General features: G+C 37.6%; 1 protein-coding gene across 1 annotated transcript; it reads left to right on the forward strand.

The window, feature by feature from the left end:
• The first annotated feature begins 239 nt into the window (after positions 1 to 239).
• Positions 240 to 1,684, forward strand: LOC129723537 (angiopoietin-2-like). The gene is made up of 4 exons (XM_055677813.1): positions 240 to 397; positions 459 to 644; positions 706 to 1,401; positions 1,462 to 1,684. Exons 1-4 carry the CDS (start codon positions 276 to 278, stop codon positions 1,589 to 1,591), a joined length of 1,134 nt encoding a protein of 377 aa, XP_055533788.1. The 5' UTR covers positions 240 to 275; the 3' UTR covers positions 1,592 to 1,684.
• The last annotated feature ends 22,980 nt before the right edge of the window (positions 1,685 to 24,664 follow it).

A 24,664-nucleotide genomic window follows, 5' to 3' on the forward strand; every position in this document is an offset into this window, starting at 1 on the left:
GCTTGTCGTACGAGTAAATATGGTAATCAGAAGTGATTCAAACAGTTTCAAAAGAACCGTTTTTCTACACTATTTCGATCTTTAGTTGCGTATAAAGTGGTGCTATTGAAGTGGTTCAGAAAAACAAGCCTTCATTTGGAATCGACTCTGATATAAAGTAAAATTGAATCAGTCTAGCCTCTAACTAAGCTTAATGTTTACATACTAACAAACTTTCGTATAAATACATCGCAAAGAACCTTTCACCGTCATTTGGGAGAAGAACTTAGAAAAGGATGAAGTATCTAGCGTCGATTTTGGCAGTAGTTCTGCTCCAAACAATCGGATCCGTCCGAGCAGACGTGGATGTCGCGGTTCCCGATTCACTGGTCAATCGGCTTCAGGAGTTACAATTCAGGTAATGTTTGTGTGATTTTGTTAAATGATATAGTTGCGTGATTTCAACAGTGAATTTCTAGTCTGAACCGTCAGCTGCTGGAAAACAGTGAACAAGTCGAAGCAATAGCAGCCGAATTGCAGCAACTGAAAAATGCGGTGGATCATCTTGTTTGGCTGTCGGAACGAATGGATCGCTCGGTTCAAACGGTTGCCGCCGACAACAGTCTGCTTGCACGGAACGTTTCAATATTAACTGATCAGAATGAGTAAGTTTAAAGAAAGGCTTCCTTGGAATTTTTTTTTCAAAGATTTTTACTTTCTCTACAGACAAATTGTACAAAACCAACAGTACTGCGCCAACCATGAAGCGTTGAAGAACCTTTTCTTCGAGCTTAAACCAAAATGTGCCCCATCTGAGGAGGAATTTCCAAACCTGTTCCCAGGAGGAGGCGAATTTCAATCGTGCCGGGAAGCTCCAAATCGGTCAGGGGTGTACAAATTTAAACTACACTATAGTGCTACGGCCAGTCCGGGAACTAGTACCACCGCCTCGACCACCACGAGTTGGGTTGACCGTCCAAGCTCTCCGTTCAGTGCCTTCTGTGAGCAACGACAGTTCGGTGGCGGTTGGATGGTTTTCCAAAAACGGCAGGATGGTTCGGTGGACTTCAATAGGACCTTTAATGAGTACCGTGATGGATTCGGAAACCCTCGTGGTGAACACTGGCTTGGTGTGGAAAAACTGTATCAGATAACGGCTGGAAAAACCTGTGAACTGCTGATTCTGATGGAAGATTTTGAAGGCCGTTCGGCACATCAGCTATATCAGAATTTCCGGGTTTCGAATGAACAAACTGGTTACAAACTTACGCTAGGTAACTCGAATGGTACCGCTGGGAATGCGCTTTCGATTTACGGCAATGAAGTGTTTGTGACCTACGACACGAACAAGTCGTACAGTTCTTGTGCACGCCAGTTCGGTAGTGGCTTTTGGCATTGGGGATGCGGTGTTGGTGATAATAGGTATTATAAATGTGGCGTATTGTTAAAATTTTCTCTAACATTCGGTTCGTACATTTACAGAAACAACCTGAACGGCATTTACGGAAGGAATGAAAAAACACCCGAAGGGGTTTGGTGGGGCAGCTTCCATAACGGCACGTCCATTAAAATGCTAAAACGTGTGCAAATGATGGTGAGACCCCTGGAGTGAGCAGCTATAACCTAATATCGGACGGCTTATCGGAAACAGTGTTCTAAGGATTATCACATGTAAATATATACTTATTCAGCTTGCATTCAAAAACATTACTTTTCGTTATATCCGAAATGACGCAGAAATTTAATGTTGTGTATGATAAAATTTTCAATTCAATATTCATTTTCTACAATCTTCTTCAGTTATATCACCAAAAATACAAACATTTGTTATTTATTCACTTAAGAAGCGATGATTAATTATAGCACATCAGGCAATTTGATACAACATTACATCGATGGACCTCATCAACAGTTTCTCGTCGGCATCGACAATACCACCGCCAGACGACACTCTGTCCCCTTTAGTTTTCCACTTAAACAGTAACAATAAATTATGATTGTCTGTACTGACACTGCTTAAACGATGTTCTACAGATGTGACGCGATTCGGTTTCAGTGCTCGCTGCATCCACATCCACATCGCGGGTGGCTCCCCTCGGTCCCGTCTTTGGTGCTCAATCGACGCAAATACCCTGCCGCACCTTGCATCTCCATTCCGCTTCTTCCAATTTATTACCCATGAAGAGTATAATCCTTCCATCCACTTGCCGGGGGCCGGAGAACAGAACTAATTTCGGCCTCCGCACTCGCGCTTGCTGTATGTAAGAGCAAGCGGCCGAAATGAATGGCTTGTCGAAAAGTAGAGTATGATTTGTGTGACGCCGGCTTTTTCTTACCCCGATTTTCAACCCAAACCAGAACGGTTTGATATATAATAGCAAGTGTTCAAGCAGATGGGCACCGGCTGATGATTGAAAGTCGAAACATTTGGATAACTAAGTTCTAGCGTGGTTCAACATTTAAAATATTTGTTTTAATCAGATTTTTTTCTCAAGTTTCACTTTATCCTGGAATAGTTCAGTGAGTCTGTACGATAAACTTCAAAGTTGGAATAATAACTTTAGCACTACTGAAAAAATGATTGAAATTTCAACATGGACGGAGCGGAAAGTAAAATTGCTATTCTAGCCTGCAAAACAACATTATTTTTAAAAGGTCTTTCAGGCATCACCTGAAAAGGTTTGAAAGACTTCACCTAACGTCTGGCCAGGTTTATTCTGAATGGGACTCATCACGTCAAGAGAAAGAAATCTCAACGGAACCTCGTTCTTCCAGCCAATATCGCGCCATAATTACAATCTCCTGAAAAGAACATTATATTATAGGAGGGACATAATCAATTACCGCAGACCAAGCGCTACACATTTGAATAAATTACTTACTCTCATTTGTGAAAAAGTTCGGCATGATAAATACCGAGCTGAAAAAGAGTACTACAGTAGGTTTTATGAAACAGGAGACCAGAAGAGAATGTGGAAAAACCTCACTGAGCTGATGGGTCGTCGAAACGTTGGAGCGGACCGAATCAAACTCGAAGTCAATGGCAGCATCTCATCTCACGGACCATTGATTGCTGATACCCTCAACAAATTCTTAAGCCCAATCGGACTCCAGCTTCCCGCAACCAAACACAGCAATCGAGGCATCAATCGTTTTGGCTCTCTGAAGTTCCAAAGCAATACGTTTTTCATAGTACCTACCACAGAGCAAGAAGTAATTTTAATGATAAAAAACTAACATGGATCAAAAAGCTGCGAATATCTTGACATAAAATAGTTTGTTGTGCTTACGATTGTTCCATGAACTTTTATATGCTGCCTCAGAGCATCACCGGGCATTTTCTTCAAAATACTACAGTTGACAGTAATTTTACTTAGTCTACAAAGTGTTCAGCTTGATTTTCTCGTGAAGCTATAAATTTTAATGATAAACCTTGTGAGCGGAAGAGGGTTAAGGAAGACGTTCGATACCATCGATCACGGAATTTTACTACAAAATCAACTGCTAAGGAGTTATCTTTCGAACCGGACCCAGTACGTCGAAGTAAACGGAGCGAGAAGTACTTATCACCTGTTAAGAGTAGATGTTCCACAAGGAAGCAACCTCGGCCCGCTATTGTTCCTAATATACGTAAATGACATCGCCAATCTCATACTGAACGGAAAGCTTCGCCTATTCGCTGATGACACCTCTCTCCCATATCCTGCAATAAACGTAAACGATATAACTTGGCAAATGTTTGAGGACATGGCAATACTCCAAGAATATTTTTGTGGAAACCTTCTGTATCCATTTAGGCAAGACCAAACACATGATCTTCCACTCAGTTCGTTCAACATTAGTGTCCAATCCAAGCTCTATCTGTGGTCTCTTATGGAAAACTTTGTAATTCTTTCCACACAAAAAAAGACGTTTGTCAAGACGTACTCTACGCTGCTTCTCTCCAATCGATATCCAAGTTTCAAAACATATTTACAAAAAACGCTTCCATGCTTTATTACGGATTGTGTGCACTCCTATCTGGCAGAGCGAAAAGTTTTCATCAACGTAAATGGCTCGCATTCTCGCATCTTCTCGATCGCATCTGGTGTTCCACAAGGTTGCGTTCTAGGTCCGCTAATATTCGTATTATTCATCAAAGATCTGTGCTTTCAATTAAAATCTGATAAATTGCTGCACGCTTACGATTCAAATGAGCTAAAATGCACACTGGGCCAGGAATGGAATCTAGCGGTACGAAATTATTAGCGCTCTCAGGGTTTGACCAATCGGTTTCCGATCTACTACAAAATTTCTTGGTATAGTTAGGGCTTCATTTTGGATGCTTGAATTAGTTCGGAATTTAGCCGCGAAGGTGGCTTTGCGATGCCAACTTCTTCCCCTTACACGCTAGAGCTTTGCGGTTTTCAACATAGTTGTAGATGTTTAAATTCTATGAAATTTCACAGAGCATAGCAAATTTCTAACTCTTCAAATTTCAGAGATCTACTAGTTTTTATAAAATTTGTCTGGAATTCACGTTTTATTGTGATAATTTTATGAGTTCACTCGAATTATTTTCTTACAAATTTTTTCTCGATAGAAATTGAATAATTACGTCGTTTTCTTCGGAGTACAGAAGTTTTTGAAGTATGTAAGTGAAAATATTACACAAAATTTGGAAAAAAATACATAATTTTGTGAATTCGATATCTCATAGGTTGGCAAGTATTACCAAACCAAATTTTTATAAAAATTGCCCATCAAAAAATCTTTATTTTCTGAAACACATCTCCATCACTACTGCTGAAGCGTTCACAGCTTAAAGATTAATTCGACGTACCACCAAAGACTCCAACGACATTTATGCTCTCAAAGCACTGTACTGCTCGTTGAATCGGAGCATCTTGGAGTATGCGGTATACGTAATGTCGCCAATTCATACAGCATACATTTTTCGATTAGAGAGAGTCCAGCGTCGCATTATCCGATTTGCTCTTCGCCAGTTGTATTTTTGTAAGTATATTTCGCGATTCCGACAAGCTAGAGAGCTGCGGTCTTTAGCAAAGTTGTTCAGGTGGTCGAGGACTTGTGATCAGCGAATAGTTTGGATTGGAATTCAACTACAACGCGGTGCTAGCGTACTTTTAGTTTTGAGTATTCTCAACACAATATATCTTGAGAGTCCCACCACTTAGAGATTTGTGATTTTCATCAGTGTTCAGAGTGTTTTGGACTTTCAGCCCATGAAAATTTTAATTCAAAATTCGACTGCAATGCGACGCTAGTGAGCATATGGTTTATAGATATCACATGAATCCAACCATTTATAAAGTTGCGAGTTACACAAAAATGTTCAGGCGGTCTTTACGAAAGTTGGTTAGAAGTTCTAGTTTACTAATAGTTTAGTTCCGAATATTGCCATAACATGCTGTAAGTGTGCATGAAGTGGTTGATAAATGGCTGAGGACATGTCACTTGAGACCCCATTGTCGTCATTCATCTCTGTTTCATCAGGAAATTGTATCACGAGCTATATAAACAACACCCTACGCGTTTCTTTTCATTACTTATAACCGGTTTATTAATTATTAAAAATTAATTATTTTAGCAGAGAAAACTTCATTATTTCTAATTACACTATCGATGTTCTGTATCAAGCAAGAACAAAAAACTATCTAGCTATCGGAAAAGGAACTGCCGAAAGCTATCTGTAACGCACAGTCCAGCTCAGTCCGAACAATACAACATCAAGCTACGTTTGACAAGATAAAATAGACATGCGATTTTCTTGATGAGTGGTAGTTGGATTCTGTAGAATCAAAATTTAAATTCAGATTAATCTAGAACTAATAAATCTCTGTCCAGCAACTCCTATCCCAAACTCCACGAGGTGCCGACCGGGGTACTAGTAATCTTAGCGGAGATCGGGTAACCAACCCCTGGTGGAAACTATGGTCGTATACTAACTGGGAAGGGGGATCGTACGCGGCTGTATTCCCATGTGGTGGAGTACAACGGCGCCTGACTTGGAGCGGGCTGCTGAATTATGAAACGTGATGCCTCGCCAGTTATATCTGAAACAGCAGCCCCGTCGCGAGACAAGGTATCGCAGCTTTAGTAAGTTATCATACCGAAGGTGAAATACTACGAAAAATCCAGTTTTAATTACGGAACGGAATAATCGGAATGGACCTAGGTGAACGAAAAAGGACAACGATTATTGGAAAATCGATACTTGGAATGTAGGGACTCTACTCAAACCGGCACGTGCAGGTATCCTGGCTAGAGAGCTGCAGAAGGTGAATGTGGAGGTTGCTACCATACAGGGAGTGAGGTGACCGAAAACTGGATAACGCGAACTCCGCCCAGTAGAATCTATTGCGGGCACTTCATTTAAGTACCACATCTACTAACGTGGTGGCGTAAAAGTAGAAAGGGGAGTCGGTTTCGATGAAGCGTGTCATTAGATGGAGGCTCAACTTTAGCCTGATAAATGTGTACGCACCGACCAACGAAAATCCCAATTAAGAGAAGAAGGAATTCCTGGAGGAGCTCCTGGAAAAAACGTATAATAAGTGCCGAGGACACGACATCAAGATCGTCATCGGGGCTGCAAATGTACAGGTCGGGGAGGAGAATTTCTTCCGCTCCGTGATTGGTAGAGATAGCCTCCACTCTACTACGAACAACAACGGAAGGAACCGAAACGTGTTAGCCCCTGCCATGTGCAATGATAGGGAGGGGAACCTGATTACCGATAGAACGGAGGTGGCGAGGCGTTGGAAGTAACACTTTAGTGTACTGTTGAATGGTGAAGAAAACAACGTAGTCCAAAGGAGCAGGATGTGATTGAGAATGATGGCAATGTTGTGGACCCACCATCGATGAACGAGATTAAGAAAGCAGAACTGCAAGGCACCTGGTAAGGACACCGGATCATGTTGAGTGTGGTCCTATAAAGAATTACCCTCGGACTGGTTGAAGGGTCTCATATCTCCGATCTACAAGAAAGGCCATCGCCTGGAAGTAGTAATTTTCGGGGCATAACCCTTTTCAACACCGTTTAGAAAACTTTCTACCGTATTCTGTTCCATAGACTGAGGCCGTTGCAGTAGACCTTTGTCGGCGAATAACAATGTGGTTTTCTAGGGGGACGTTTCACTACGGACCAAATGTTCACCCACAGATCCTCGATAAATTTCGAGGATTCAACTTGCAGACTCACCATCTGTATATAGATTTTAGGGCAGCGTACGATACAGTTAAGAGAAATGAGCGAATTATGCTCGAACATGGTTTCCCATCAAACAAATTAGGCTGATACGTGCCACCCTTCAAGGCTCTACTTAATGCGTCAGGATAGCCGGTAAAAGTAGGCAGACGGGCTAAAAACCGTATTGTTCAACATCGCATTGGAAGGTGCTATACGGAGGGCTGGCGTGCAAAGAAGCGGCACCATCATTACGAAGTCTTACATGCTTCTCGGTTTTGCGGATGATATCGACATCATTGGTAACTCTCCCAGCTAGTCTCGAGGTACGATGCTGGCCTAACAAGCCAGTCGTCGTAGGTTCGAGTCTCGGCTCGAGAGAGACTGTTAGTGTCAGTAGGATCGTAGCGCTAGCCCCGCAATTGTCCTGTACACTTAACAGTTAGCTGCGAAGTCTGTGTATAATAAACAGAAGGTCGAGTTCCGATACGGAATGAAGCACCAAGGGTTTGCTTTTTTTTATCGACATCATTGGTATCAACCGTGAAGCAGTGGAAGAGGCCTTCAGATCGCTCAGGAGGGAAGCTGCGAGAATAGGGTTCATCATAAACTCTGCCTAAACGAAAAAGTTGGTGGCTGGTGGAGAAGTGGTATTCCAACTTTTGTTGGTGCTGAGGAAGTGTTAGATGGGGGAACTTTAGAAGTAGTCGACGAACTTATTTTTCTAGGTACATTAGTGACATGTGCGTGAGGTTAGCCGTGAGATAAAGAGGCGGATAGCGGCCGCAAACAGGGCCTTTTACGGATTACGTCCCGCAGTCTGCAAATCCGTACTAAACTTGCACTCTATAAAACACTGATTCTTCCGGTGGCTCTCTACGGCCATGAATCATGGACGCTGAAAGAGGCTGATCGACGAGCTCTTGGTGCTTTTGAGCGTAGGATTTTGCGTTCAATCCTTGGCGGCAAACTAGAAAATGATGTTTAAAGCAGACGAATGAACCATAAGGTGTACTAGGAGTACGAATCGGCGAACATTCAAATAAACGAATAAAACACAGTAGGTTGCAGTAGGCTGGGCATGTAGCTAGAATGCCGGAAGAACGACCAGCGAAGACTATATTTAGCAAAAATTGTTTCAAGTTAGTTCGAATTCAAGCCTTCGACTGTAGGTAGATTTTATTTGATAGTCATAAAATATACTCTCCAAAAAGGCTTTAAAAACTATCATATGAGCAAGATCGCGCCAAATGACCTATGGTCGAATATCGACCATTTTTGATTTGAATGAAACTTTGCACACGTATTTGGCTTAGCAAACTGAGCATTTTTCACAGATGGAGAGATTTTTCACACCCATGAGTTACATTCTTAAAGGGCGTATGCCTTTTGGCATAGGTTTTATTCGAAGCATTGTAGCCCATAAACCGTTGGTTGTATAAAAAAACTGTCTGAGATGGAGAAATGAAAAATAATTTTTTTATGGTAGATTGATTTTTTCATAAAAATTCTACTTTAAACATTTTTCAAAATATTTGTATTCTGATGATTTAAAAAGATGCAGAGAGTCATTTTGAATCAAAAAGCTCTTGGTAGTAAACATTCTAAAGGCATCGGTTTTCGAGTTATTTTTAATTTAAGCTCGAAAAGTTATTAATATTTCGGAAAATACACGTTTTTCTTAATTTGTCCATGGTTCTCCAGCAAAAACCATACGTTCATTAGAAAGCATGATCAAAAATTTACAATTCATTCTTTGACAACAAAACGATTGGATAAATAACTCAAGCGCTAAACCTTAGCGTACCTACACGTTCCCCCTTGCCGAATGTTTTATAAAAAAATATGTTTGTCGTGCAACACTACCTACTTGTTTACTTATAATAACTGTTTGTAAAGTACGCAACCAATAACTACTGGGTTACCTATAATATCTGTTTTCGTATATAAATACGATCGCACTACTCCAGATGTGTTAGTAACAGTTTGCATTTTGTGAAGATGAATAAAGTGAAAATGGAATACACCAAGCCCAAATGCTGTAAACCCTTTCCTGATCATCGGTGCTCATCAAGCTTACGCAAATTAAGCGAAAACGTTATTGCAAAATTAAAAATATTGAACAGTCAAGCTCATTTTGATATGTCTTTATCAATTTGTGATTCGTGTAGTTATTGGAATGATAGTCAAGTCACCATTCATCCCTTCGTTGTTTACTATTCAGAATCTGGAACACTTAAGAATATCAGCTTCATCATAATATCAGAAGTACTCCATCATGATACTGTTGCGATTCAGGTGTTCATCGCAAAATTAATAAGTTTTTTGAAAACAACAATTGAGTTCAAATCTAGAAAATCTATAACGAGCGTCTTAGCAGAGTGATTGAGATCAATCAAAGAAATAGTTATCGGTTTCCGTTATACTCTACTAAATTTTTTGGAAATAAATATTGCAATTCAGTCCGCAAATATATATTTCGACTGTGACGTACAGTCTTCCTCAGTGCTTATGTGGACTGGTAAAGAGCAAAGCGTAAATCCTGTTTTTTTTTATTTGTAGTAGGTAAAAATGAAAATTTAGCACCCTTAATTGGAGTTAGGTAGGGAATTATGCGGTCGATTGTTTACCGTACCATGTCTGGGGTTTTTGGGAAGCAGATTGAATAGCCATGAGGGGTGATTACCTGCGTCTTTATTGAGAAGCGTGCATGAGTGTTGTTTATAAATTTCTAAACTTTCAGCTACGTCTAATTTCCATAAATTATTAACGGGGCGGAGGAGGTGAATGTTATCCGAAGTTAGTGGATGTTCCTCGTTAAAAATATGTTCAGCCACTTTTGATTTGAAATGGTGTGGTGGGGCATTTGTTGAAACTTTACTTGCTTTGGTCACTTCTGCGAAATGTTCTTTGAAACGTATCAATAGGTTACGTTTAGTTTGTCCGATGTAAACCATGTCACAGTGACTGCATGCAATTTTATAAATTCCAGCTTTGTTCAGGGTATCAATAGGGTCTTTGGTAGACTCTAATTTTGTTTTGAGTTGGGTATTTCTACTAGTGTAGACAATATCCATCCCAAATTTTCTAAATTTTGAACGAAGTGGGCGTGTCAAGTTAACGTCATATTCAACGGCTACCCTTTTCAGATCTTCTGTTATTGGGGTGAGTGTTGTAAAAGATTTCCGAATTTGAGCACGCTTCTTTTTATCGACAATGGCTTGAATGATACTTTCATTGTAGCCATTAAGTTTAGCAATTTCGAAAATATATTCCAGTTCCTTTTGCTTGGCTACTTCACTTAGAGGTAAAGTTTCCATGCGGTGGATCATATGATGGAAGGATGCCATTTTATGCTGGAAGGGATGGTTTGAAGTGTTAGGTATTACCCGTTTTGTATTCGTGGGTTTCCGATAAATTTCAAATTCCAAGTCCGTAGACTTTCTGACTACAACGACGTCCAAGAAAGGGAGTCTGTTGTTAAGTTCTTTTTCAATTGTGAAGTTTATATTTTTATGGGTATTATTAAGGGATATGAAAAAAGTTTCAAGATCCGCCCTTTTCAAAATACAAAAAATATCATCCACATACCTCCACCATCGAATCGGTAAGATGTTCCTCTTCTCTAATGTACTTTCTATATTTGCCATGAAGAGCTCACATAGAAAGGGAGAAAGAGGATTCCCCATTGGTGCCCCTTTAGTCTGTTTGTAAAATTTACCACGAAATGTGAAGTAGTTTTCTTTCATGCAAAGGCGGGAAAGTTTCAACAAACTGTCAACTTTCTTTTTCCAAGTATTATCAAAATATTGGGAAAGAAGCCAGTCCTCTAAAAGGTTTAAGGTTTCATTCACTGGAACGCTAGGAAATAAGGCCGTAACGTCAAATGAAACCATTATCTCATCAGATTGGATGTTACCCGAGGATCTTAAATTTTCAACGAAATCTCCGGTGCTCTTTACTGATCGACTTGGAAATTTATGGGGCATGGCTTGAAATTCTTTTACCAGCCATTTAGCCAATTTTTCTGTGGGAGCCCCTACCGCTGAGATAATTTCTCTCATTTCATTTCCAGGTTTGTGAATTTTGGGGAGACCCTTTATTCTTGGAAGAACTGGATTTGAAACACGAAGATTTTGTAACGCATTACCCAAAACGGGTTTGCATTCTTTTATTGTATTTTCTACACGTTTTACCATATCAGCAAGAGGATTGAGTCGCAGTTGCCAATATGGACCTTTATCAATTTTTTGGGTTATTTGTTCATCATAGTCAGACTTGTCCATGATGACGGTTTTGTTCCCCTTATCTGCTTTTAAATAGAAAACAGGTTTTTTACGTAATTCCTCAACTGTCTTTAAATCAGACGAATTTTCATGACGTGGCAGTGTCTTAGTAATTTTTGAAAAAATTTGGCGTACTTCACCAGTTTGTTCTGTGGAAAGTTTACAACTGTTCATCCCAGCTTCTATATCGATGATCGATTGTTCAATATTGGGTCGTGAAGGAATTGCGAAATTTAGGCCCATATTTAGAAGATTTTGCTGGGGTTGTGAAAACTCGTACGAAGACCTATTGACCACAAAGTCGTCAATGAGGTGTACTTTGGCTGTCTTTCTACTACTGTTATTTCGTAGAAGCAGTTGATTTAACTTTTTCAATCCCAATTTTCGTTTTCTTTCCCCTTCACACTTTTCGGCTACTTTAACTTTAATTAGAAAATTTTGAAATTCAAAAGGAAATTCTTTGGCAAGTTTTAAATGAAGTGAATAACATTCCAGAGTTGTGGAGCTAAGTTTACTATAAAGAAACTTGATGCTACTTTTCAAACACTCTCGTTCCATATGTTTCATAATGGAGGGGGCTATAGGACTTTTAACTTTTACTCTATGACTCGTGGGAGTGACATGATATTTCAAACAATTTTTAAGAAAGGAAATAGATTTGTGGATACCCGCAATGCTCTTTTTTAACTTTAAAAACCTATTTGGCTCATTTGGCTTGGATGCCATTGTCAAATCTAGAAAATCTATAACGAGCGTCTTAGCAGAGTGATTGAGATCAATCAAAGAAATAGTTATCGGTTTCCGTTATACTCTACTAAATTTTTTGGAAATAAATATTGAAATTCAGTCCGCAAATATATATTTCGACTGTGACGTACAGTCTTCCTCAGTGCTTATGTGGACTGGTCCACACCAGTCCACATAAGCACTGAGGAAGACTATACGTCACAGTCGAAATATATATTTGCGGACTGAATTGCAATATTTATTTCCAAAAAATTTAGTAGAGTATAACGGAAACCGATAACTATTTCTTTGATTGAACAATTGAGTTGCAAAAAGCGATATTAATGTCTGATGGAGCTGCCTCACAATATAAAAATAGAAAAAACTTTGCAAGTTCAAAACAAAATATAACGTCGATGCAGAGTGGCATTTTTTGCGACTTCTCATGGTAAAGGCCCATGCGATGCAATTGGCATATTCAAACGAATGGCAGGAAATGCAAGTTTAGCTAATGAACATGAACATCCCATTACAAGCGCAAAAGAATTATGTGGTTGGTCTAATCAGAAAAGTATTAAAAATTCATCAAAAATGTCAGTTAGTTTGGTATCATATTAAGAATATGAACAAGGAGTAACAGAATGGAGCAATATTTTCAAAAAAAAAAATCTATAGTAATAGCTGCCACACAAAAGTATTACTCTTTTGTTCCGATTTCAGAAAATAAGATACAAACGAAGCTGTTTTTAAAAGATGACGAATCCTAAACTTATGATGTATATAAAATATGAGGTAAAACTAGTTCTGTAAAGTATCTATGTCATAAAAAAATATGTTCCTAAGATAATAAAACTCGAAAAAAAAAATTTGATTCTTATACATATTTATGTCACTAAGAACATTTAACTTTTTTGTTGAGAACCGTTCGCCCAATCGTTTTGTTGTCAAAGAATAAATTGTATATTTTTGATCAAGCATTCCAATGAACGTATGGTTTTTGCTGAAGAACCATGGACAAATTAAGAAAAACGTGTATTATGCTAAATAATTGTAATTTTTCGAGCTTAAATTGAAAATAACTCGAAAACCAATGCCTTAAGAATGTTTACTACCAAGAACTTTTTGATTCAAAATGACTCTCTGCATCTTTTAAAATCATCAGAATACAAATATTTTGAAAAATGTTTGAATTAGAATTTTCATAAAAAAAATAATCTACCATAAAAAATTGTTTTTCATTGCACCATCCTGGACTTTTTTTAAAAAGTTGCGTAATAACGTCAAGTTTCTTCGAAAAAAAAAATAAAAAAAATTCAACTCTGTTTTTAAATTGAAATTTAATGTTTATTTTTAATTTTTTTTGGTCAAAAAAACAGGAGGGTTGTGTGCAAAGCCACGACCGCAAGGTTGAAGTAGAATACTTTTACAAGATAATCCGGCTGCTTGCGTATCAGTCATTTTTTCTGGTGAATAAACGTTGACTAATCAGATCAATCGAATTTTGCGCTTCAACAATGATTGACCATTTTCAATAATATAGTAAGTTGCTTGTCATGGTTGGGGCTTGAAGGTTTTTAAATTTTGAGATGAAATTTTTGCGGATGTCGTGCTCATGACTGAAGGAAAAGTTAATTCAGCACGTTCTGAGACACAGAAATAAAGTAAAATTTATAACTTTTACAAATTTAAAAATGTAAATTAAAACGAGAGAAAACATTAACGCTTTAACCATCAGGTTTTTATTTCATTCTGGAAAGGACAATTTTTTGTTCAATTAAGTATCAGATAAGATGCCGATTACATCTTTGCGTTATCACTGACAGTGCGAACAAAGTTTTCGTTGTGATAAAGTAAACAGTGAAATGCTGATATAACACTCAAAGCTAGACGGCTCACGTGTTGTCAAAATGAGTCAGCTTTTCATTGAATGCATTTACCAGTGCTCACTATCGCATAGAGACTGCATTTCACTAAAGTGCCTCACTGCATCAGCCGCTATCGATGCTGAGATCCGCTGCCACTAGTGCGCTATCCATAGCCATGCCACAGTTGTGGCCGCTATATGCTGCCATTGGTATCCACTGTCCCTGCATCAGCTGGCCCAGCTGCTATCGTTGCTGGAATCCGCTGCAACTAATGCGCTATTCACAGAGCCGGATTTAAGGGGAGGGGGGGCCACATTTTTGGGGCCCCCACAAAACGAGAAAAAGTTCTTTTCTCTATCAAAAATGAGATTCAATCAAAAGTTCAATTTACAGTAAGAAAATTTGAACAGACCATTTCAATTTGAAACTTTCCTTCAGTGTTATTTTTTCGCGAGCGCCAATATCACAACCACATCCATAAGATTTCACTTTCGATTCTCTTGGAATGACACACATTAACACACCATTTGAATCGAACCAGCGCGCATGGGAAATCAAGCAGGAAAGAAGATAATCCACAAGTTATTTTAATACATTGCTATTGATTCCGAAAATAAGTTTACCTATCCGAATCAGGGATACTAGATTTGCGTTGCAGAATGCAGATTTTCAGAGTCCGTGTGCAGATTTTATTGACCTGCAGAAGTGTGTAGGGGTAAACAGGGTAAGACCGCTCTGCGGGGTAAGACCGCCCACTGTAGTTTTACTACCAAGTTATAAAATAATTGAAAAATTTCTTTAACGTGTCTATCACAGTTTAATTACATAACATTTTGCACGTTTTCTGTTTTGATAGTGCACGAACGGTCGCAGAAATAATCAAAAACAACCTTTCAGCTGGCAACCAGTCTATGCGCTATTGTTTTGCGGCAACGGGACTTAAGGTTTTTCAGTCTTAAAATCTATTGTTTTGTTCGTGAATATACGTTTAATCGCTTGCCTGAATCTATCTTATTTCGGGAATATCGAAGGCCGTGAGTAATCTTGTAAATTTGACTACTTTTTCGGTCAAATATGAAAATGTTCCACTGGGGGTAAAGTCGCCCACTATACAAGGGGTAAAACCGCCACGTATCCAACTGCTTGTTGTTTTACTTCAAGACCCAAATGCCTCGACACTACAAAAAGAATATTTACAGGATCAGTAAAGCAACTTCAAGCCACATAAGACATCGATGTTAATCGACCATTTTCGATTTGGTTGAAGCTTTTCTAGTAATATATTTTAACAAGACTTATTTTTGAAAAAAGTAAACCTGTGTGAAAATGGTGTTAATGAGCTTAAATAATTTTAGAGCCATGACGGTTTGTTTGATTGGTATGACGTCTCCGGCAGAATTGAAAATAGTAGTTTTTTACTTCCGAAAAAAAAAAACACACTCTAAAAAAATTTAAAGAAAAGATATAAAAATAGAATTAAAAATATATTTTTTTTTCAAATTTATTTGAAAAAATATGTTTTTGCCTGTAAAATCTACAAAAGGTAAGCTAAAATTTTATGGTTGTTGGATCATGGAGTAATAGAAATATTAATAGCTAAATTTTTTTTTTGACGGTTTGTTTGGTGTATAGAGTCGTTGATAATTTTGTTCTTCAAAAAAAAAACATAGAAAATTGAAAATATAAATAAACGAAAGAATAATTATTAGTATTTTTCTATACATAGGGTAAATGACCCAATAGTGGAGGAGCTAAGCACGAGTTATGCATGTTTAGCCATGTTTTGGCTAAGAAAAACGAGTCTAGCTGGTCCGTTTAACTATTTTCTGTTGAAATGGGTTCTATTTGATAATTTTGCACCTTAAAATTGACTTTGAACCCGCTTTAAGGGTTTAAATTAACTAAAATAAGTTGCACGCTTTTGTTCCAATAGTTGCGGTAGAGTTCCTATAGTTGTGAATGGGTGTTCCTGTAGTTGCGGTATATAAAACATTCGTGTTTGCTTGGTTGAATGAAGGTATTTGCCTCGCTTGAAGTGGTTTTTGATTGTTTTACTATTTATCATATTGTTTTTAATAGGTTGACAAGTCGGTTTACAAGTAAATACAAAAATGCACGAAGCTAACTAAGAGACGAATTTTGCGCCAATTTGGTCAGATGTTGGCAAAATTCAGTGAGGGTATGTAGGTTTTATTAAAATAAAACAAATTTTGCATACTTTTTATAAAATGTCTTTAGACTAACATTTGAAAAGGGCTGAAATTGGCTGAAGAGAAAGACCAATGGCGCTCATTTTGAAATATTCAGATTTTTTTCACAAATGGTGACTCCTCAACACTGGAAGTTAGAGTCTTTTACCTCTGCTTCGTACCATGTTTGCGCTTACCTTTTTGACGTTAGTGTTTACTAAAAGAGCGACTGAAGCTGTGAAAAGCTCATTAAAAGAATTACAAGACCAAAAGCAGTGGGTAAGCATCGATTAAGAGGTCATAAATGCATAATACAGCATTTTAGGGGTGAGAGCGATAGCTTTGGTGGCCGATCATGTATGAAGTATCGGTAAATACACGGTGGCAGGGGAAGGTAGGGTTCAAAAATTGAATAGTAATAAGTTACATCATTTAGGTATGTCCCCTAGTACCTGCTTGTCCCTAATATACACAAGTAGTCCCACATACATATGTTCTGATAAACGTAAATCAGAATTGCGAAACATACCGCAACTATAAGAGCATAGTGTATCCTGTGATCCAATAGTGGAGGAAGTAATTTATAAATAATATGATCATCTATTAACGAACTTCACCTGTGCAACAGTTTCCATAATAAACTGTTATCTGGAAAAATAATTATATGAGTAATAATCGTACTAAAACCACACACATATCTTAAAACAATCGTGGACAAAATAAGAAAATGGGTAGTGAGTGGTGCCTTCCGGGTAAGTTTCTGAAAAATACAGTATTCTTCAGTAATTTGGATATTTTCAGTATATATTGTTGTAGTAACATATGTACTTATTTTTAATCTATTATTTCTTCAACATGTAGCATAAGCAATTCGGTTCTAATTAAATTAAACGATGAATTTAAAAGCGATGCCGCAACTATTGGTGCTACCACAACTATTGGATCATCTACCCTAATAAGTCTTCATAAGAATCATACAGACAGGTTTAATGAGTTTTAATTTTTAGCTTAAAGATAGGTATATTATGAATTCAATATCTTGAAAACCCACAATTCTGAAAAATCTATTTATTTTGAAAACCAAAAAAGTTACCTAAACATTGATCTGAACTTGAATAATCAGAAAACAAAATAAGTTGGAACTTAGAAATTTTTTTTTTCAGATTTTTCACAGTGTATATTTTATTTAAAAAGAAAAAAAAATACCATCCACAACTTTGTCAGAGACACTATACCGATAAAATCAACCGTTTCGGCCCTAAAAATATTGTTTATCCTCAAAAAATGGTGGGCGATCTTACCCCGCTGGTGGGCGGGCTTACCCCGCATGAAAAAGATCTGCACATTTTCAATGAATTTTTAAAAATTGAAAAAAAAACTGGAAAATAAACAAAAATATTTCAGTTCCTTTTTTTTAAATGCGGGTATTGAATAGAAAAACCTCTTGGCGAAGAAAAAATGAAATTGCAGCCGCAACTTTTTTTTCTATAAACAGAATTGCTTAAGGGGCGGTCTTACCCCGCTTACCCCTAGTTTTTTCCTAGGTTCTGTAGATTATTGCCAGCGTAGCCTTATATTTGCGCAGTCTTTCTCAAATTGTGTGCAAATTTTCGCTTGCGGATCGCATTTTTTTCGAATTGCGGTAGGTTTTTATTTTTCAGATATCAAGAAAAAAATTCCGGATTTCGAGCAGTTGCATACATTTATTTATTTGAGCCTAATGATCTCGAACGCAACTGGAGAAAGGTCTTTATCGAAGATAAAACTGATTGAAAATAGGTTGCGTACGACTATGAAGAGTGAAAGGCTGTCAAACTTAGCATTGTTAAGTTGAGAGTACAATATTCTGAAGGAGCTGAATGTTGATTATTCAATCAATAAGTTCTCTGCAAAAAAAAACTCGTAAGAAAAAATTGTAGCAAATTTTTGGTAACTTTTCAATGAGAAATAAGTGTTTTTAACTCGTACGATAAAAAAACGAGTTTGTTTTATTCTGGGGCCCCCACTGTAAACTGGGCCCCGGGCCCCCACAATCGTAAATCCGGCTCTGGCTATCCATTGCTACGCCACAGCTGTGGCCGCTTTCCGCCATCGCTGGTATCCACTGCACTGCTAGTGCTGCTGCTAAGGGAGGACGACTGCTGTTGTCGCTATCTTGAACTATTATAAGCGGCTTTGGCTGAAACAGGCTCTTTTATAGGGCAAATAGCATGTTTAAAATTGCAAGGTATATGATTCTGTCGACCGTGCGTGGGAAGCAATCATATAACGACCAATAAGAGGTCAAATTTTTTGCTTTGACAAGGCTTGACTATTTTCAATAGTACAATAGTGTGAATAATAAAATTACAATTCTCTTCTTTTGGGAAAAATCTTAGAAGATTTTCCAATCTATTGCTTCAAGAACGAAGGAAATCCATCGAATACTTACTGATTTATTAGCATTTGAATTGGACATATTTTTCACTTTTTTCGGTTTTAGATTTTCATTTCACATCCCTATGTAGCCGAACTTCCTGAGAGAAGTATTCTACTTCAAAATTTCAAATGCTAATAAATCGGTTAGTTTTCGATGGATTTCCTTCGTTTTTGCAGCAATCGATTAGAAAATCTTCTAAGATTCCTACCAAATGCATGAAATTGCAATTTTATCATTCGAACTATTGTACTATTGAAAACTCTTAAGCCTTGTCAAAACACAAAATTCGAGCTCTGATTGGTCGTTATACCGCGCTTTCCCAAGCACGGATGGCAGAGTTATGGACCTAGTAAATTGGGAATGCATCATTTGGCCTATGTAAGAGCTTCATCAGATAATAAACAAACATTTCAACGGATATTAAATTGAACAACTGAAATTTGAAGAACACAAATAAATATTTTAAGAGTTAATATTTTCTCGTTTTGCGCTATAATCCAAAGTTAATTATCTTCATCTACATGCATACTCTGACTATTATTACGTGTTTGCGTCGCTTAGTGTTTGGCTACGGTCATGCAGAACGCAAATAACGGCGCGATGCGATTCGGCAAGACGAAATCTGTTGAATTGTATAGCTCTACTTCGCCTCAAAAATAGCTGTACATTTCACCACGGTAAGGCGAATCGCATCGCGCCGGCATTCGCGTTCTGCATAACCGTAGCCTTTGTTCCGTTCCCGTTTAATGATGTCGTGTTAAATGTGCATATTACAATTCGGCAGCACTTCAACTTCTCATTTGCACAAAATTTAAAAATATCCAATGAACTTCATTCAAAATATCAGACAAAAAGAAATTACAATACTGCCAATGAACGGTCAACGTTTATTTACTAGAAAATAACAGGAGGGTTGTGTGCAAAGCCACGACCGCAAGGTTGAAGTGGAATACTTTTACAAGAAAGATAACCCGGCTGCTTGCGTGTCAGTCATTTTTTCTAGTAAATAAACATTGACTAATCAGATCAATCGAATTTTGCGCTTCAACAAGGATTAACCATTTTTAATAATATAGTAAGTTGCTTGTCATGGTTGAGGCTTGAAGGTTTTTAAATTTTTAGATGAAATTTTTTCGGATGTCGTGCTCATGACTGAAGGAAAAGATAATTCAGTACGTTTTGAGACACGGAGATGAAGTAAAATTTATAACTTTTACAAATTAAAAAATGTGAATTAACTCTTTAGAAAATATTAACTCTTCAATCAAGTTTGTATTTCATCCTGAAAAGGACAATTTGTTGTTCATTTTAGTATCGGATAAGATGCCGATCACATCTTTGTGTTATCACTGACAGGGCGAATAAAGTATTCCTTGTGATAAAGTAAACAATGTATTGCTGATATAACACTCAAAACTAGATGGCTCACGTGTTGTCAAAATGAGTCAATTTTTCATTGAATGCATTTACCAGTTCCCACTATCGCACAGAGACTGTATTTCACTAAAGTACTTCACTGCATCAGCCGCTATCGAAGCTGAGATCCGCTGCAACTAGTGTGCTATCCATTGCTACGCCACAGCTGTGGCCGCTTTCCGCCATCGCTGGTATCAACTGCACTGCTAGTGCTGCTGCCAAGGGAGGACGACTGCTGTTGTCGCTGTCCAGAACTATTATGAGTGGCTTTGGCTGAAACAGGCTCTTATATAGGCCAAAAAGCATGTTTTAAGTTGCAAGGTATATGATTCTGTCGACCGTGCTTGGGAAGCAATCATATAACGACCAATCAGAGGTCGAATTTTTCGTATTGACAATGCTTGACTATTTTCAATAGTACAATAGTGTGAATAATAAAATTAAAATTATCTTTTTTTGGGAAGAATCTTAGAAGATTTTCCAATCTATTTCTTCAAGAACGAAGGAAATCCATCGAATACTAACCGATTTATTAGCATTTGAAATTGGACATATTTTTCACTTTTCCGGTTTTAGATTTTCATTTTACATCCCTATGTAGCCGAACTTCCTGAGAGAAGTATTCTACTTCAAATTTTTTTTTATGTACAGTGTATATTTTTTTATGATGCATTTTCGATTCGCTACAACTCATTCTCGGACAGTTTTCCTATACAACCAACGGTTTCTGGGCTACAATGCTTCGAATAAAACCCATGCCAAAAGGCATACGCCCTTTTATAATGTAACTCATGGGTGTAAAAAATCTCTCCTCCTGTGAAAAATGCTCAGTTTGATAAGCCAAATACAACTTAGCTTTTCAATTTTTAGAACGGTCGGAAATTTGTTTTATAGTGACTGTCATAACAACCAAATACAACCAGAAACACAAAACCCGTTGAGTTGTATGACAGTCTCTCTTAAATCTAAGATAAATTTTCAAGCTGTTATTGCCTTTTGAACAGAATTTGTTATGGCAACCTCGCCATGTTGGTTATGATTATGGCTTGTAAAAAACTTGATGATCGGAACCATTTTGTTTATTGAAATTTTGCAGTTGCCGTCCAATGAATATCTAACTCTGATGAAATTCAAGCTTTCCATAGATCATCCTTTCGAACTGTACGGATTATCTATAATTAGTGCTACAACGTAACGAAACACTTTTTTAAATATATTTTTCACAATATAGGACAATCAATTTGTTTTAAACCAATATACTGATATTATCGGAGTGTTCAATAATGGCAGTATAACGACTTCGAAACAAATAATGTAAATTTAAGAATAAATAAATAATAAAAATTCAAACATTTTTACTTGAGTATTAAGTTATCCCCAGTACTTTTTTGCGTCGAAACATATAGTTAATCTCCTATTTTTCTTATATAAATATAAAGAAAATAAAGAACATTTGAGGGTTGAAGGGTGAATTTCATATTTTTCAATGAAAATCACTGAGTTTTGTCCAATATTGAATTACTTTCCCAATCAAGTATTGTTGAACAAAACAGTCGCAGAGTTTTTCGTTACTTGTGAGCTGCTCTTGAATTTAATTCTCAGTCAGACAGAAAACGCTTAAAAAGGCAGTTGAGAACCTCCTTCAACCTTTTCATTTATAAAGTTAGCATAGCTCTTTGATACAAAATTGAAGCTCAAACCCATTTATGTTGTTGAACCTGTTTTTTTTGAACATTGGTAAATTAAGAATTGTTCAGGAAAAATTGTGACAAAAATTGCATTTGAAAATCATCACGTCTATAGAACTGAAACAATCGGTAATAAAAAGTTACAGATTATTGCAGCCCAAACCGTAAAAAATAGAGAATCAAACCATTTTCCGCTTTTCTGTCATGATAAAAACATTCCACTCACAAAAATTTTTGTTGTTTGTATTTTATCACATCACTCTCAAGCAAAAAGCACATTGTATGTTTTTTTTCGGTTGAGAAATTTAAACCATCCATTATGACGAGTGGATATGCTGCTGACAGATATATCAATTGACAGAATTGAAACGAAAAATGAAGACAAATGAACAAAAGGCAGCCAGAAGGCATGGGTCGATTCACCGATTCACGTGATGCAATAATCGGAAGTAAGGGATGGCGGTATCTAGGTTTCGGTGGTTCAGCAAAAAAACCAAAAAAAAAATCACCCCGAGAAGCCCCGGCAGTAAATTCATATCGAAATTGAGCTCTGAGTGGCAACACAATAAAAACAGCATACACAGAATGCGATGAGCGAAAAAAAAACAAATTCAAACGCAAAAACAGATTCGGCAACATTATGTAACAGCGCAGATCGCCTCTTTTTTTCATCGTTGATGGCAGCCAGTGGTGGCAAGGGCCGAGTACATGGCGGGTTACGGCTTTTGTTTGGTTGTTCTGGAGCACGCTGGTATCTTCCGGTAATTGAAACAGATGCCACTCAATTCGCCCGAGCTGCAGGCAGTTGCTGGAAAGCCAAGCTGGCCCCATACTTCTCTCTGTTTATCACCGGCTGCTCTGAGGCCAGCCCGCCCTCCAACGGAGGAACGCCCGCAGCGGTGTTCTTTGCTCGATTTCTAACGGCGAAGTCCTGAAAAACAAAAATCGACAATTTGTGAATTGATAGGTTGCTTGTTTGGAGGAATTGACTGACGAGAAAAATAAAAATAGAATAGAAAAAAAATCGCTTGTTTGGACGTTGCCCGTACACATGCCTTCCCTCCTTTCGGAGCGGTTCCATTCGGAACCTGTCTTTCACGGAATGAGCAAAACATCCTACATGGTCTGCGCTGCATTATTGTTGTTTTTGCTTAGTTAGAAGCAAAGGCAGGAGCGTTTGTTTCCGCTGTGCAAAAAAAAAGAATATAACAGAACACAAACGGAAACCGGAACCGGCAAATTGTCGAAAAGCACCTCTGGCAGGGTGTCCGAACTTTCGGAAGCAAACGAACGAAAGGAAGTGCTTGGTTGGTTGGTGGGAACACAACACCGAGCAGATGTTTGCTGTAAGCAATTGCTATACAGGAATAGATTGTGGGAGGTTGAGAAATAGCCCTGATATGGTTTGTTCAGTTTTTTTTGTTCACTACCGTATGTCATTTTCTATTAGCGCCTCCGAAGCTTCCTAAAAATTATTCTAACATTGATTTGTATATTAGCACTCTATTTTTAAAACTATTGAATGTTTCAAGAAATTTAAATTGTTTCGAACTCACGAACATCTAAATGATGCTACTCGCCCACGTCAAACTAATTACTCATCTAAATGCGGATTGTTTGATAAATCTAATAAAATCAAAATTAAATTTTGGGATATGAATTTTTGCCTTCAAGCTAACAAGCAATAATCGTAATTAATTGATGAATCTCACAAACCCCTAAACCACGCAGAGGTTTTTTTTTTCAAAACCATTCATAGGATTCACATCAGAAGTGGAACCCAATGTGTGTAAAAGATGATTAATGTCCTACATTTCTGCTTGCTGAAGTTAGCTGTTATCACGCATCTCACAACAATTAAAATCGCATTAGTCTGATTGGAAAGCAACAGAAAGAAAGATTAGGGGAAAGTAGGTAAAAACAGACACTGCGGGTAAGATGGACACTTTTAATATTTCACATACTAGAATGTATTATGATACTTAAGTGATGCGAATACCTTCTCTATAGTGTGTTAATACTTTTAAGTTGCATTATCGGTTTTCAGCAAGCAAACTGTCAAATTTGTAAGTAAAACAAAGAATATTTTCGTGAACGCGCAATTTGATGTAATTTTTATTCCACGGAAAATAGTGAAAAACTCGTGAAACTTACGTGTTTTCATTTGTTCACAATAGTAAAGTGATTAATTAGTCTTTCCTCGGTTTTCTAGTGAAAATCCAGCAGATTTTCGATGTTCGGTTGAAGAGCTACGATCGTTTGAAAAATTTACAACCAGGTCGGGCAAGACACTAAGGTAGGGAAAGATGGACACACGGATTTTCCAAGAATTTTCACATGTAGCATCTGTTGTGTACTACAGATGTTCACAAAGTACACCCGCGAGAGAAACCAGCAGATATTAATCTTTTAGCAGTTAGAACAAGCCATATAGGCGGAGAATTTTCGCTTTCATCGAAACCCATCCTCTTAAGCTGTTCACGTGATGTATAGATGGACTCTAATAACGTAGAGTAATGTATGGCCATCACTTAACACATAAATCAAAAGAATACTTAACGTACTACATCTTTTTTGTGAGTGTCCACCTTTACCTTCGTAGTGTCCATCTTACCCACCCTAAGTGTCCGTCTTTCCCAACCATGACAAAAAACAGCAATTTGTAGTCTTATTTTTGAAGACCCAAAACACATAAAACTTGGAGGAAGTTCACTAAAACCAAATATGATTATGAAAACAAATGACCTTAAGTTTCAATTTGTATGACTACTGCCATCTAAATAGCAATAACTAAGTAATTATTTAGATTAAACCTTAGGGTGTCCGTCTTTACCTACTTTCCCCTATATTGTTCCGTCGTTCTGTTAGATTACCATGCATTCTTCGCTGGAGCGCCTGCGATGG

This window comes from Wyeomyia smithii, chromosome 2 (genome assembly GCF_029784165.1).
Source record: "Wyeomyia smithii strain HCP4-BCI-WySm-NY-G18 chromosome 2, ASM2978416v1, whole genome shotgun sequence".
Taxonomy (NCBI): Eukaryota; Metazoa; Arthropoda; class Insecta; order Diptera; family Culicidae; genus Wyeomyia; species Wyeomyia smithii.

Coding starts and splice junctions, on each gene's coding strand:
- LOC129723537 (XM_055677813.1), top strand. CDS start 276: ATGAAGTATCTAGCGTCGATTTTGGCAGTAGTTCTGCTCCAAACAATC. Junction 398..458: donor CTTCAGGAGTTACAATTCAG/GTAATGTTTGTG, acceptor GTGAATTTCTAG/TCTGAACCGTCAGCTGCTGG. Junction 1,402..1,461: donor TGCGGTGTTGGTGATAATAG/GTATTATAAATG, acceptor GTACATTTACAG/AAACAACCTGAACGGCATTT.